At 50.3% G+C, this 12,279-nt stretch overlaps 1 protein-coding gene across 2 annotated transcripts; it reads left to right on the top strand.

The window, feature by feature from the left end:
* Positions 1–2,062: 2,062 nt before the first annotated feature.
* Fcgrt (Fc fragment of IgG receptor and transporter) lies at positions 2,063–11,925 on the top strand. Of its 2 annotated transcripts, XM_032893675.1 has the most exons (7): positions 2,063–2,286; positions 2,741–3,010; positions 3,355–3,612; positions 3,801–4,076; positions 9,747–10,016; positions 11,165–11,281; positions 11,564–11,925. In XM_032893675.1, exons 2-7 carry the CDS (start codon positions 2,941–2,943, stop codon positions 11,671–11,673), a joined length of 1,101 nt encoding a protein of 366 aa, XP_032749566.1. In that variant the 5' UTR covers positions 2,063–2,286; positions 2,741–2,940; the 3' UTR covers positions 11,674–11,925. The 2 variants fall into 2 exon arrangements, with proteins under 2 accessions (XP_032749566.1, XP_032749567.1); XM_032893676.1 differs by lacking the exon at positions 2,741–3,010 and having other exon boundaries at positions 2,197–2,286.
* The last annotated feature ends 354 nt before the right edge of the window (positions 11,926–12,279 follow it).

Raw genomic sequence — 12,279 nt, forward strand, 5'->3', positions numbered from 1 at the left:
GCGCTCTACCGCTGAGCTAAATCCCCAACCCCTCCCCCCTCTTTCTTAGTTAAGTGAAATCAGGGTGTCTCCTGGAAGGCTCGGGGTAGGGTTGCAGCTGAAGAGGTAAAACTGGAGACTGTAGGATTGCACAAGGGAAGAAAGTCAGCTTCTCACTGTGGACAAAGGTTCTGGGCCAATGTGTAAGACTTTCGGGAAGTTTGGGGTTTCCGTATCAGAGGAGAAAGGTCAGGTCTTGGTGGTGGCCATTCAGCGTAGCTGATTGCTATGTTAGTATTTTTGTTTGAAATCTCCCTCCATAGAAGGGTGTCACCTCCGTTGTCACAACACAACAGTGACTGCTAATTTCACTGTGGCTTTACCCTCAGTTGTCGGTAGACTTTAGACTCTGGTGTGACAGGCTTCCCATGAACACTTCCCTGCCAATCCTTCTTCTTTCCTTCCTTCCCTCTTTCCTTCTTCCTCTCTTCTTTCCTTCTTCCTTTTTTCCTTCTTCCTTCCTTCTTTCCTTCTTCCTTCTTTCCTCATTCCTTCTTCCTCCCTTCTTTCCTTCTTCCTTCTTCTTTTCTTCCTTTCTTCCTTCCTTCCTTCCTTCCTTCCTTCCTTCCTTCCTTCCTTCCTTCTTTCCTTCCTTTGACAGGGTCCTTTGTAGCCCAGCCTGGCTTCAAACTTACTATGTAATTGAGGATGACCTTGAACTCCCTGTTCTTCTGCAAACTTGGCAAGTAGATTTACTTCATTAAATGAACCAAAGCCCCAGGTCTTCATAGCTTTTGTTGTTGCTGTTAACTTTTTAAAAAATGACACAAAGCCCCTGACTCACACTCACTGTGTAGATCAGGCTGGTCTTGAGCTCAAGGGATCTGCCTACCTCTGTGTCCTGAGAGCTGAGACGAAAGGCGTGAGCTGCCACACCTGTTCTTTTTTATTTTTAGTTTCCGGATTTGCTTGTTCCTCTGTGTCTGTGCATGTGAGTACAATGCCCTCAGTTAGCTCCCCTGTAGCTGGGGTTACAGATGGTTGAGAGCATCTATGCCGATTCTGGGAATCAAACTCAGGCGCTCCACATGAGCAGCCAGTGTTCTTTTTGTTGTTTGGTTTTTCAAGACAGGGTTTCTCCATGTACCCCTAGCTGTCCTGGAACTCTCTCTATAGACACATCTACCCTACCCCTCTGCTACCACGACCACCCCCATTACACACACCTACACATGCCCGTGCATGCAGTACAGACCTGGGGGAGAGGGAGGTCAAGGCAGGCTGGAGCAGTTGACTTTCTATTCTAAGGCTTTTTTAGATTTATTTTATTCATGCCCGGGTGCATACATGTGCCCCACGTTCCTGCCTGGTGTTCAGGGAGATAAGAAATTGTCAGATCCCCTAGAACTGGAGTTATGGACGGCTGTGAGCCACCATGTGGGTGCTGGGAACCAAACTCAGGGCCTCTGCAAAGGCAGCAGGTGCTCTTAACTGCTGAGCCAGCTCTTCAGCTCCAAACTGTCCATTTTCTCGCGTCTGTCTTTCAAGTACATGGGTTCCAGGCCTGCCCCACCATGCCTGCTTTGCCTGTCTATTCCGCCTGCTGATCCTTCTGCTGACCCGCTAGTCGACCACTCATGGTTCCGTCAAGCTCCCTCTCAGCTGTTTATATTCGCCCAAGTCGGCCATGATCCCCTGGCCTCCCCGCCTCAGCCTCAGAGCTGGAATTGTGCGCACCCACCCCCTGTCTCCTTTGCTCTCTATCTACCCGTCAACCTACCCATCTGTCAGTGTCTGTCTCTCTGTGTGTCTGTGTGTCTTTCCTGGCAAGATCTTGGGTTGGGTGGCAGGGTAGGAGATGGGGCCTGAGAGGAGGACTCTAGTCACAGAGTGTGTAGGCAGGGCTGGGACCGCCTCACTCAAGTGCTGGCCACAGAGCGGGTTTACAGCCGAGAGTGGGCTGCAGCCAGGCCTTTCGTGTTAGGCAGTTATGCCATGACTGAGCCACACCCGCAGCCCACAAATCCCGAGGTGTCTTAAAGCCACATTCAGTGCCCAGGCCTTTCCAGAACTGTGAGACTACTCTGAAAATGCTCAGAATGAGTAAACACAGAAACTGCTTTGGGAGGCAGGCCGAATGACGACTGCCCCAGGAGGCTTCCAGAGAGGTTGGACGGAGGCCCAGGGGTGTGCTTAAGAGCTCGTGGGTGGAGCTGGATTCCCTCAGAGTTCCACAGTCCTAACTGTGTACAGACAGGATGTAAGAAAAGAACTAGAGGCTCCGAGCAGAGGATCCATCGGCTGCAGGTGAAGAGGGAAGCAGGCTTCTGTGAGGAAGAGGGGCCCAGGGTGAGGGTCAGAGGAGGAAGCCAAGGCCTGGATTTCTAGGTTTGAGGGGCCAGCACCCCAGGGTCAGAGGGAAGGGGATTGGCGCCTAGGTCTGAGGGAGGAGCATTGTGACCTCGACTCCTTCGGGTGAGAGGGGAGTCTGGTCTGAGGGAGGAAAGCAGAATCCTGGGCACCTGAGTCTGAGGGAGGAAGGCTGGGCCTAGAGTTTTGGGTCTGGGGGAGGATCTTGAAAGTTGACTCCTGGGTCTGAGGGAGGAATTCTGGGAACTGGACTCTTGGGTTGGGTTTGAGGGCTTCTGAGGCTGAAATCTGAGCCCCTGGGAATGAGGGACAGGATAAGGCCTGGCACGTCAGGTCTGAGGGAGGAGAAAAGGAAATAACATAAGTCTGAGACAAATTTTGGTCTGTCTAGTTCTGTAATTAATTAACTAACGTGGATCAAATGAGAAGGTGAAAGTTCACACAGGAGCACTCCTGTCGTCTTGGACTGGGTCTCCATCCCACCATCCAGTGCCCTGGTCTACGAAGAGTCCACAGGGACCTTGTGAAGAATCAACAAGGCGGGGTCCAGAGGAGTCACGTGTGCCTTCCACTCCGGGTCGCCCTGTCAGGATGGGGATGTCCCAGCCCGGGGTCCTCCTCAGCCTCTTATTGGTCCTCCTGCCTCAGACCTGGGGAGCAGGTAAGAGGCCACCAGGACCTCCCTGGAGCGGGTCAGAAAGGGGACAGGAAGAAGAGACAAGGAGTGGAGAAGAGGCAATAAAAAGGCTTTTTTGTGATGTCCGGGCCTTCCTGGAAATCTCGCTGTGCGTAACTAACTACTCTTGAGCATTTGTGTCAAATACACTTGACAATCTCAGGGTCATCTCTGTGCCTGTCCATCTGTTTGTCTGTCTTCCTCCCTGGGTGTCTGTCCCCTTCTCTCTGTAGGATCAAGGCCCTTCAGGTTGAGCCCAGTCTTCACTCTGCATTTCTGTGGGGCGGGGTGCAGCGCATGACCCGCTGACTCTCCTCTTTCCTCTGCAGAGCCCCGTCCCCCACTGATGTATCATCTTGCAGCTGTGTCTGACTTATCAACGGGGCTTCCCTCTTTCTGGGCCACGGGCTGGCTGGGTGCTCAGCAGTATCTGACCTACAACAACCTGCGGCAGGAGGCTGACCCCTGTGGGGCCTGGATATGGGAAAACCAGGTGTCTTGGTATTGGGAGAAGGAGACCACGGATCTGAAAAGCAAAGAACAGCTCTTCTTGGAGGCCATCAGGACCCTGGAGAACCAAATAAATGGTCAGAAAGGAGGGTGGGCCATAGTAGCCTGGGCTTGAGGAGGCTGGAGTCCTGGGTCTGGAGTGGGAGGATAAAAACCCCCAGGAATAAGGGGGAAGGTTGGGTCTGAACCTCGAGGTCTGAGGGAAGAGAGGAAAGGAAGGCTGGCCCTTGCTCCTGAGTCTGCTTGCCTGCGTGTTGGCATCTAGGGACCTTCACACTGCAGGGCCTGCTGGGCTGTGAACTGGCCCCTGATAATTCTTCATTGCCCACGGCTGTGTTTGCCCTCAATGGTGAGGAGTTCATGCGGTTCAACCCAAGAACGGGCAACTGGAGTGGGGAGTGGCCGGAGACAGATATCGTTGGTAATCTGTGGATGAAGCAACCTGAGGCGGCCAGGAAGGAGAGCGAGTTCCTGCTAACTTCTTGTCCTGAGCGGCTGCTAGGCCACCTGGAGAGGGGCCGTCAGAACCTGGAGTGGAAGGGTGAGCCTCTCTTCTGTCCCTCCTCCAGATCTTCACAGCCATTCTCAAAGCCTTCCCAGCATCCTCCTCAGTGCAGCCCTTCTCACACATCCCAGTGGACCTTTTTTTAAAGACAAGGTCTCGTGTAGCCCAGGCTAACCATGAGCTCATTGTGTAGCTGAGGATGGTCTTGAATTCCTGATCCTTCTTCCCCATTCCAAGTGCTGGTTTGACAGAAGTGTGTTGCCACACCTAGCAAATTGGTTTTGTTTGTGAGACAGTAGTCCAGGCTGGCTTTGAACTCAGAGAGATCTCTTGAGTGCTACGACTAAAGGAGTATGCTGCTGTGCCCATCTGTGTTTTCTTTTTTGTTTGTTATAGTTAGGCAGAGTCTCACAATGTAGACCACGGGACCTCAAACTTGTCACCCTCTTGGTCTCAGCCTCTCAAGTGCTAGGATTTTCCATGTCTTTTTCTTCTTGTTAACTTCTAAGAGTTCTTTATATATTGTGGACCCAAATTTTCATCAAATAAGTGTTTCATACACGCTTCCTCGATTGTTTTTCTTTTATTCTTTTAAAGGTATCTTCAAATCTTGGTTTGTTTGGTTTTTTTTTTTTAAAGATTTATTTATTTTTGTATATAAGTGTTCTGCTTGCATGTGTGCCTGCACACCAGAAGAGGGCATCAGATCCCATTGTAGATGCTTGTAAGATGCCATTTGATTGCTGGGACTTGAACTCAGGACCTCTAAAAGAGAGCTGTTGGTTCTCTCTCTCTCTCTTTTTTTTTTTTTTCTTTTCTTTTTTTTTCAGAGCTGGGGACCGAACCCAGGGCCTTGCGCTTGCTAGGCAAGCGCTCTACCACTGAGCTAAATCCCCAACCCCAGTTGGTACTCTTAACTGCTAAGCCATCTCTTTAGCCCCGAGCCGTCTTCTGAGGACTGTGCTTTTGTTGGTATATCTTGCTTGGAGGTCATTCCCAGCCCAGGATGACCTAGGTCTTTCTGTGTATTTGGAGGAGTTTTACAGCTTTACATTCTACGTATAGATCCTCTTGCTTTCCTTTCCAACAAGTTGGATGTGAAAAAGGTCTGTCATTTCTCCACCCAAGTCTCATCCTGTCTGGATTTGAGTTGTGAGTGTGTTCATGTGTGTGGAGGCCAGAGCACAGCTTCGGGTGTTGGGTCTGGAAAACAAATCTTAAGGCTGGACTCAGCTCGGTGCTTGAGAGCACACAGTGATCTTTCAAAGGATGTGAGTTCAGCTCCCAGTCAGGCAGCTCCCAGACATCCATAACTCCAGGACCAGGGGATCTGAAGCCACCAGCCAGCCTCCTTGGCCACCTATGCTCACGTGCACACACATACATGCACCTAATAAAAACAGAATACTTGTACTTTACTTTTCATATGTGTACTTGTGTGCCTGTGTGCACATGAGTGCCAGAAGAGGGCGTTACATCCCCTGTAGCTGGAGTTACTGGTAGTTATAGCGTGCCCAGTGTGGGTGCTGGAACTGAATCGGAGTTCTCTTAATAGCCGCAAGCTCTTAGTCCCGGAGCCACCTCTCCAGCCCCAACCCCCGTTTGCTTTTTACTCTGCCCCCTCACTTGATTGGTTCCTTTGGGATTGTGCTCACACCCTCTCTCTTGCTAGGTAAGAAAGAGCTCTGCCACTGAGCACACTTTTGGTTGGTTTTGGGTTTTTGGAGACAGGGTTTCTCTGTGTAGTAGCTGTGTTGGAACGCGATCTGTAGACCAGGCTGGCCTTGAATTCAAAGACCCATCCATCTCTGCCTCCCAAGTGCTGGAGATTAAAGGCATGCGCTGCCGCCGCTGGGCCGTGTTTTAGGTTTTAAAACATCCTTAAAACTTACATTTACTTACTTATCTATGTGTGTGTGTGTGTATGCATGTATGTGCTATACACCTATGTACGGGTGTTCACCCATCCACATGCACAGAGACCAGAGAAGGTGGCTCTCCCGTCTCTGTCCATCTTATTTCCTTGACCCAGATTCTCTCACTGAACTTGAAGCCACACAGGCATCTAGCCAGGCCCCTAACGGTCCTCTTTCCTCTGCCCCTACCCTCAGTGCCAGGGTTACAGTCGGAGATATGCTTAAGTTTTTTTTTTTTTCTTTTTTTCTATTTTTTGGAGTTGGGGACCGAACCCAGGGCCTTGTGCTTGCTAGGCAAGTGCTCTACCACTGAGCTAAATCCCCAACCCCTTAAATTTTTACATAAGTGCTAAGGATTTGAACTTGGGTCCTCATGCTGGTGCAATAAACACTCTTCCCTACTGGGCCATCTCCCCAGCCTGAGGAATTATGGCTGCACAGTTGTCCATCCTAGAAGCCAAGGGGGTTTACATCATTTCTGTAGTTTGGCTGTTTTGATGGGTGCTACAGTGCAGAATAGGGGCCAATGGTTCCCTGAAATCTTGATATCAACCTCTGGTTAAGTGTCCACAAATAGGATGGCTGGTCTCATTAAACCAAAAAAAAAAAGTTTTTTTTTTTCTTCTGTGTGTGTGTGTGTGTGTGTGTGTGTGTGTGTGTGTGTGTGTGTGTGTGTGTTTTGCCTCCATGTATGTCTGTGCACCATGTGCATGCAGTACTCACAGAGGCCAGAGGAAGGCATCTGATCCCAGGAGCTGGAATTACAGATGCTTAGCAGTTGCCTACCACGTGGGTGCTGGGAATTGAACCCGAATCCCCTGAAGGGCAGCCACTCACTATTAATTTTACCTGCTGAGTCAGCTCTCCAGGTCTGGACTCATTTATTCAGGAAAACCATGGTGGCTTGTGTTGGGAGCACACACCTTTAATCTTAGCACTCCGGAGGCAGGGACAGGGAGGTCTCTGAAGCCAGCCAGGGCTAAGAGAAAAAGAAAGAGAAATACCATAGTAGCTACACTGTTTACATTCTCCTTGACAAGGGTTCCAAGTTCTACAGGCACTGGCTACAGTTGATACATTGTCTACATGTGACTTTGTTTTTCATAATAGCCTTCTGTTACCAGGTGTAAGGTTATGTTACTGTTTCCTTCCTTCCAAACATACAAGGCAGGGGCTCTACTGAGCCACGCCCTAGCCTCTGACTGGAGGATTCTAGGCAGGGGCTCTACCACTGAGCCACACCCCGGCCCCTCACTGGGGGATTCTAGGTTCTAACACTGGGCATACCATTGGCCCTGATTTTACTTAAAAATCCTTTTTTCTTTTCTTTTTTTTGGAGCTGGGGACCGAACCCAGGGCCTTGTGCTTGCTAGGCAAGCACTCTACCACTGAGCTAAATCCCCAATCCCTAAAAAATATTTTTAAAGTTACACTTATTTGTATTTGTTTATTTGTGCATGTGAGTGTGTGTTTGTGTTTGTGTGTGTGTGTGTGTGTGTGTGTGTGTGTGTGTGTGTGTGTGTGTGTGTGTGTAGACAGGTCAGAGGACTTAGTAAGCTGGATCTCTCCTTCTGCCATGTAGGCTGTGGGGATGGAGCTCAGGTCACCAGGCTTGTCAGCAGGTGTCTACCCACTGAGCCACATCACCAGCCCTCTTTTATTTTATTTTATTTTTAAAACTTTTTCTGATTACATTTATTTTATTGCTAATTTATATGGTCGTGTACATGCACATATTGTGCATGTGACCACAGATGCCAGAAGGCATCAGGTCATTTGCAACTGGAGTTACTGGTGGTTGAGTGTCACCCAGTGTCGGTACTGGGAATGAACTCAGTTCTGTAGAAAATGCTGCTAAGCTGCTCCTCAGGCTCTTCTGAGCCCTCTTTTGACTTTTTATTTTGAGATGGGGCCTAGCTAAGTTTCCCAAGCTACCTTTCAACTCCCTCTGTGGTTTGATGGGTGAGACTGTAATCCTGCTGCCCTGGCCAGCCAGCTTACAGTTTCTGGGGCTAGGGTGCTTCCTTTTTTTTTTTTTTTTTTTTTTTTTTTTTTTTTTCTGTTAAGCAGAAGCCAAGGCTGGGCTGACTCTTAGCACCCTCAGGGTCAGAACTGGAAAACAGGAGAACCATGGGTGTCTCTCAGCACTACCCACAGGAAGTCATCCTCACTGGAAAACAATAACAAGCACAAGGCAGGACACAGAACTGCTGACTGAGGTCCGGTCCTCTGTGGTTGAGAGCCGGTGCCGCAGGTCTTTCTTAGATGCCAGTGAGGCCCCTCTTTCAGGGAAGCTGCCTAGCTTCCTCTTCCTAAGAAATTGTCAGCTTATTTTCTGCTGAGGATCAGAGCAGAACCAAGATTGTGAGACCCACCCTGCATGGAGGGAACGCCTCTGCCGTGCACACAGCCTTGCTGGGGTCTCAGATCCCCATGGATTCCATTTTGTTTAGGGGTTTATTGCTGTTGATTCAGGATCTTGTGTAGCCCAGGCTGGCCCCAAACTTCCTATTTCACCAAAGGTAACCTTGAACTCTTCATCCTCTGACCTCCAGTCTGCAGTGCTGAGATCACAGGGGTTCTCCAGGGTGCACAGTCAATGTCAGTGTGCTTGGGATTGAACCCAGGATTTCACCCAGGTCCAGACAAGCACTCTGCAAACTAAGCCACATCCCCAGCCACAATGTATTTATTTGTGTCTTTCTTTCTTTTCTTGGTCTCACTATGTCACTATGTAGCCTGGAATTGATAGGTAGAACAGGTCGGCCTGGTATTCACAGAGATTCAGGTGCTGGGATCATTTGTATGGGCCCGCACCATCACAGCGGCTAGGACAGCCATGTCTCTTCGCTCTGTGTATACACTAATGTGTTCCGAGGGCCAAGAACAGGTCATGCACTAGAGAGGTTTACTACATAAACCAGTATCCGGGGGCACATGGCTGCTGTCTCTTAGCTAGCTCTTAGCAAGTAAAGGCAGGAAGATAAGGAAGTCAAAGTCATGTGTATCCATATAACGGGTTCAAGGCTTGGCTGGACTAAGAGTGAAATTCAGTTGGGAAACAAACAAATACATGTGCCTGGCGAGATACACACTGAGCACAGTGTTTGCTGTGCAGGAAGACCCGGGTTCTGATCCTCAGTCCCCTTGCAAAGGCTGGGTGTACTGCTGCATGTCTGTAGCTGCAGGGATGGGTCTGGCAGAGATGGGACCTCACCAGCCGCTTAGTGTGGCTGAAAGGGTGAACCCCAGGTTCAGTGAGAGACTCCATCTCAATAAATAAATGGAGGGTGGGAGAGGTGGCTCAGTGGTTAGGAGCACTTGCTGTTCTTGCAGAGGACCTGGATTTGATTCCTAGCTCCCATATGGTGGTTCACCACCACCCGTAACTCCAGTTCCAGGGGATCTGATGTCTTCATCTGGCCTCCGTGGGCACTGCCTGCATGTGGTGCACAGACACACAGGCCAAAAATCACCCAGACACACAGAGTGAAAAAGAAAGGGGGAAAAAATTCGAAGAGCAAGAGAGGAAGGTGCCTGCCATTGACCTCTGTCCTTGATCCACAAATATACCACACATACGCCAAAATCAGGGGGCGTGGTAGCGGGGTCAGCAGGATGGGGTGTCTGTCACTCTGGGAAGCCCTCTGGGTCAGCACAGTGCTGATAATAGGGAAGTGGGGTCTGTTCATGACAAGTTTCACACCAAGGCTTGGCAGGGGTGGGATGAGTGGGTGAGGTCATAGCCTAGCCTAACTGCTGGCTCACCCCATTCCCTGTGTCCCCACAGAGCCACCATCTATGCGCCTGAAGGCCCGTCCTGGCAACTCTGGCTCCTCCGTACTGACCTGTGCTGCTTTCTCCTTCTACCCGCCGGAGCTCAAGTTTCGATTCCTGCGCAATGGGCTAGCCTCAGGCTCTGGGAATTGCAGCACTGGTCCCAACGGTGATGGATCTTTCCATGCATGGTCATTGCTAGAGGTCAAACGTGGAGATGAACACCATTACCAATGTCAAGTGGAGCATGAGGGGCTGGCCCAGCCTCTCACTGTGGACCTAGGTGAGGCTGTCCCTTTGGCCTCAGTGTCCTCTTTGTTTCTGCTCCTAGCTTCTGATTCTCCATTTACCCTGTGGCCAGTCCCCCTGAGTCTGATCACGAGTCTTGCTGCTACTGGTCTTCATGGTGTTTGACCATTCACTTTTGCTCCTGACAGTTCTTGCCATGGCTTTGGTGAAGCACCAACTTTGCCATTTGTCCTGTGACTGCTCCTCCTCAATTAGGTCCTCACTGAGCTCCGTCACAGTGTGGCTGTGTTCTCTCAATATAGCTCTCCTTCTCCTCCTCCTCCTCCTCCTTCTCCTCCTCCTCCTCCTCCTCCTCCTCCTTCTCCTCCCCGTCCTTCTTCTCCTCCTCCCTCCCCTCCCTCCCCCCCCCTTCCCCTTCCCCCCTCCCCCTCTCCCTTCTCCTCCCTCCTCCTCCTCCTCCTCCTCCCCCCCTCCCCCTCCTCCTCCTCCTCCTCCTCCTCCTTCTTCTTCTTCTTGTTCTTCTTGTTCTTCTTCTTCTTCTTCTTCTTCTTCTTCTTCTTCTTCAGATTTATATCTAAGAGTATGCATATATGTTTAATTTCCTTACGTTCTTTATGTGAGAAGGGAAGGCAGAGGTGAGCCTGTGTCGTGGGATACTTGAGAAGACAGAGAACAACTTGTGGGTGTTAACCTTGGGGATCAAACTCACTAGGCTTTAGGGCAAATGCCTTAACTCATTGAGCCTTCTCGCCAGGCTAGATTTATAGAGGGTTGGGCTCAGGTCGGAACCAAACTGATCCTCTGCAAGAGCAGCAAGTGCTCTTAACAGCTCTAGCCATCTCTCCAGCACAGTGGCAGGTTCTTTTTTTTTTTTTTTTCCTCTTTTTCTTTTTTTTTGTTTTTGAGACAGGGTTTCTCCGTATAGCTTTGGCTGTCCTAGAACTTGCAATGTAGACAAGCCTGGCCTCTAACCCACACATCTGTGTGCCTCTGCCTCCCAAATGCTGGGATTAAGAGGTATGCCACCACTGTGTGGCTGGTTCTTACATTCAGTGTGGAAACACATGAGGCCCAGGGCCTTTTCTCTGCATACACCCACCCTCAGATATATGCTTCTGGGGGTCTCTGAGAGGAGTCATCGACTCCTTTCTTCCCTGTCTTCATGAGACTTTCTGGCTGCAGATTCACCCGCCAGATCTTCTGTGCCTGTGGTCGGAATCATTCTTGGTTTATTGCTGGTGGTAGTGGCCATCGCAGGGGGTGTGCTGCTATGGAACAGGATGCGAAGTGGGCTGCCAGGTGCGTGCAGGATTGGGGAGGGGTGTGGTGGGAAGTAGAGGAGAGAAAGAGGGGAGGGAGAGACAGAGACACAAAGAGGGCAAAGATCCACAGAGATGGAGAGAGACCCAGAGAGCAAGAAGTGAGAGAGAGAGAAAGGGGGGGGGGGCAGAGAGACAGAGACAGTCCCTGACCACCCTGGGAAAAGAGATGGGGACAGACACCATAGTGTGGCCCTCACAGGTGTGTTGGGTGAGTGAGACCTTAGATACTTTTGTTGACCTCTGCTCCTCTCTCTCTTAGCCCCATGGCTTTCTCTCAGTGGTGATGACTCCGGCGACCTATTGCCTGGTGGGAACTTGCCCCCGGAGGCTGAACCTCAAGGTGTAAATGCCTTTCCGGCCACTTCCTGATGCCAACCCAGGCCCCATACCCATTGCAGCCTGTGGGGCTGTGTGACCTCCTGAACTGTCTCTGAGCCTCCCGAGGGAGCCCTGGGCCGGATGTCCTCCTCGTGGATCCCTTCTTTTGTGGCCTGCTTCAGTTTCCCCTCTTAATGTCAATGGCTATTTCCATCTCCTCATAAATTTGGGCCCAAATCTGTGTGTGCATCATTATTCTCAGGTTTCAGGCAGCCGGAATAAATTGAACAAGTTTGAGAAAGATCGTACAGACTCCTCCTGATTGCTGTGGTACAGCCTGGCCATTTTATAGACCGAGTTGTGTATTTTTAGTCATAAATGTATGTGATACCTAATCCATACCAGGCATCATTTCTCCTCTCCTCTCCCTCCCCTCCCCTCCCTCCCCTCCCTCTCCCTGAAGACAGGGTCTTCCTATGTAGTCCTGGCTGGCCGCAAACTCATAGAGATCCGCCTGCTTCTGCCTCCTAAGTGTTGGTAGCATGAGCCACCAAACCTGATCTCCTCTTTTCTGAAACGGATCTGAGAAACGGAAAGAGTTAAAAAAACAAAACAAGGGGTTGGGGATTTAGATTTAGCTCAGTGGTAGAGCGCTTG

The sequence above is a fragment of the Rattus rattus genome, chromosome 2 (genome assembly GCF_011064425.1).
Source record: "Rattus rattus isolate New Zealand chromosome 2, Rrattus_CSIRO_v1, whole genome shotgun sequence".
Taxonomy (NCBI): Eukaryota; Metazoa; Chordata; class Mammalia; order Rodentia; family Muridae; genus Rattus; species Rattus rattus.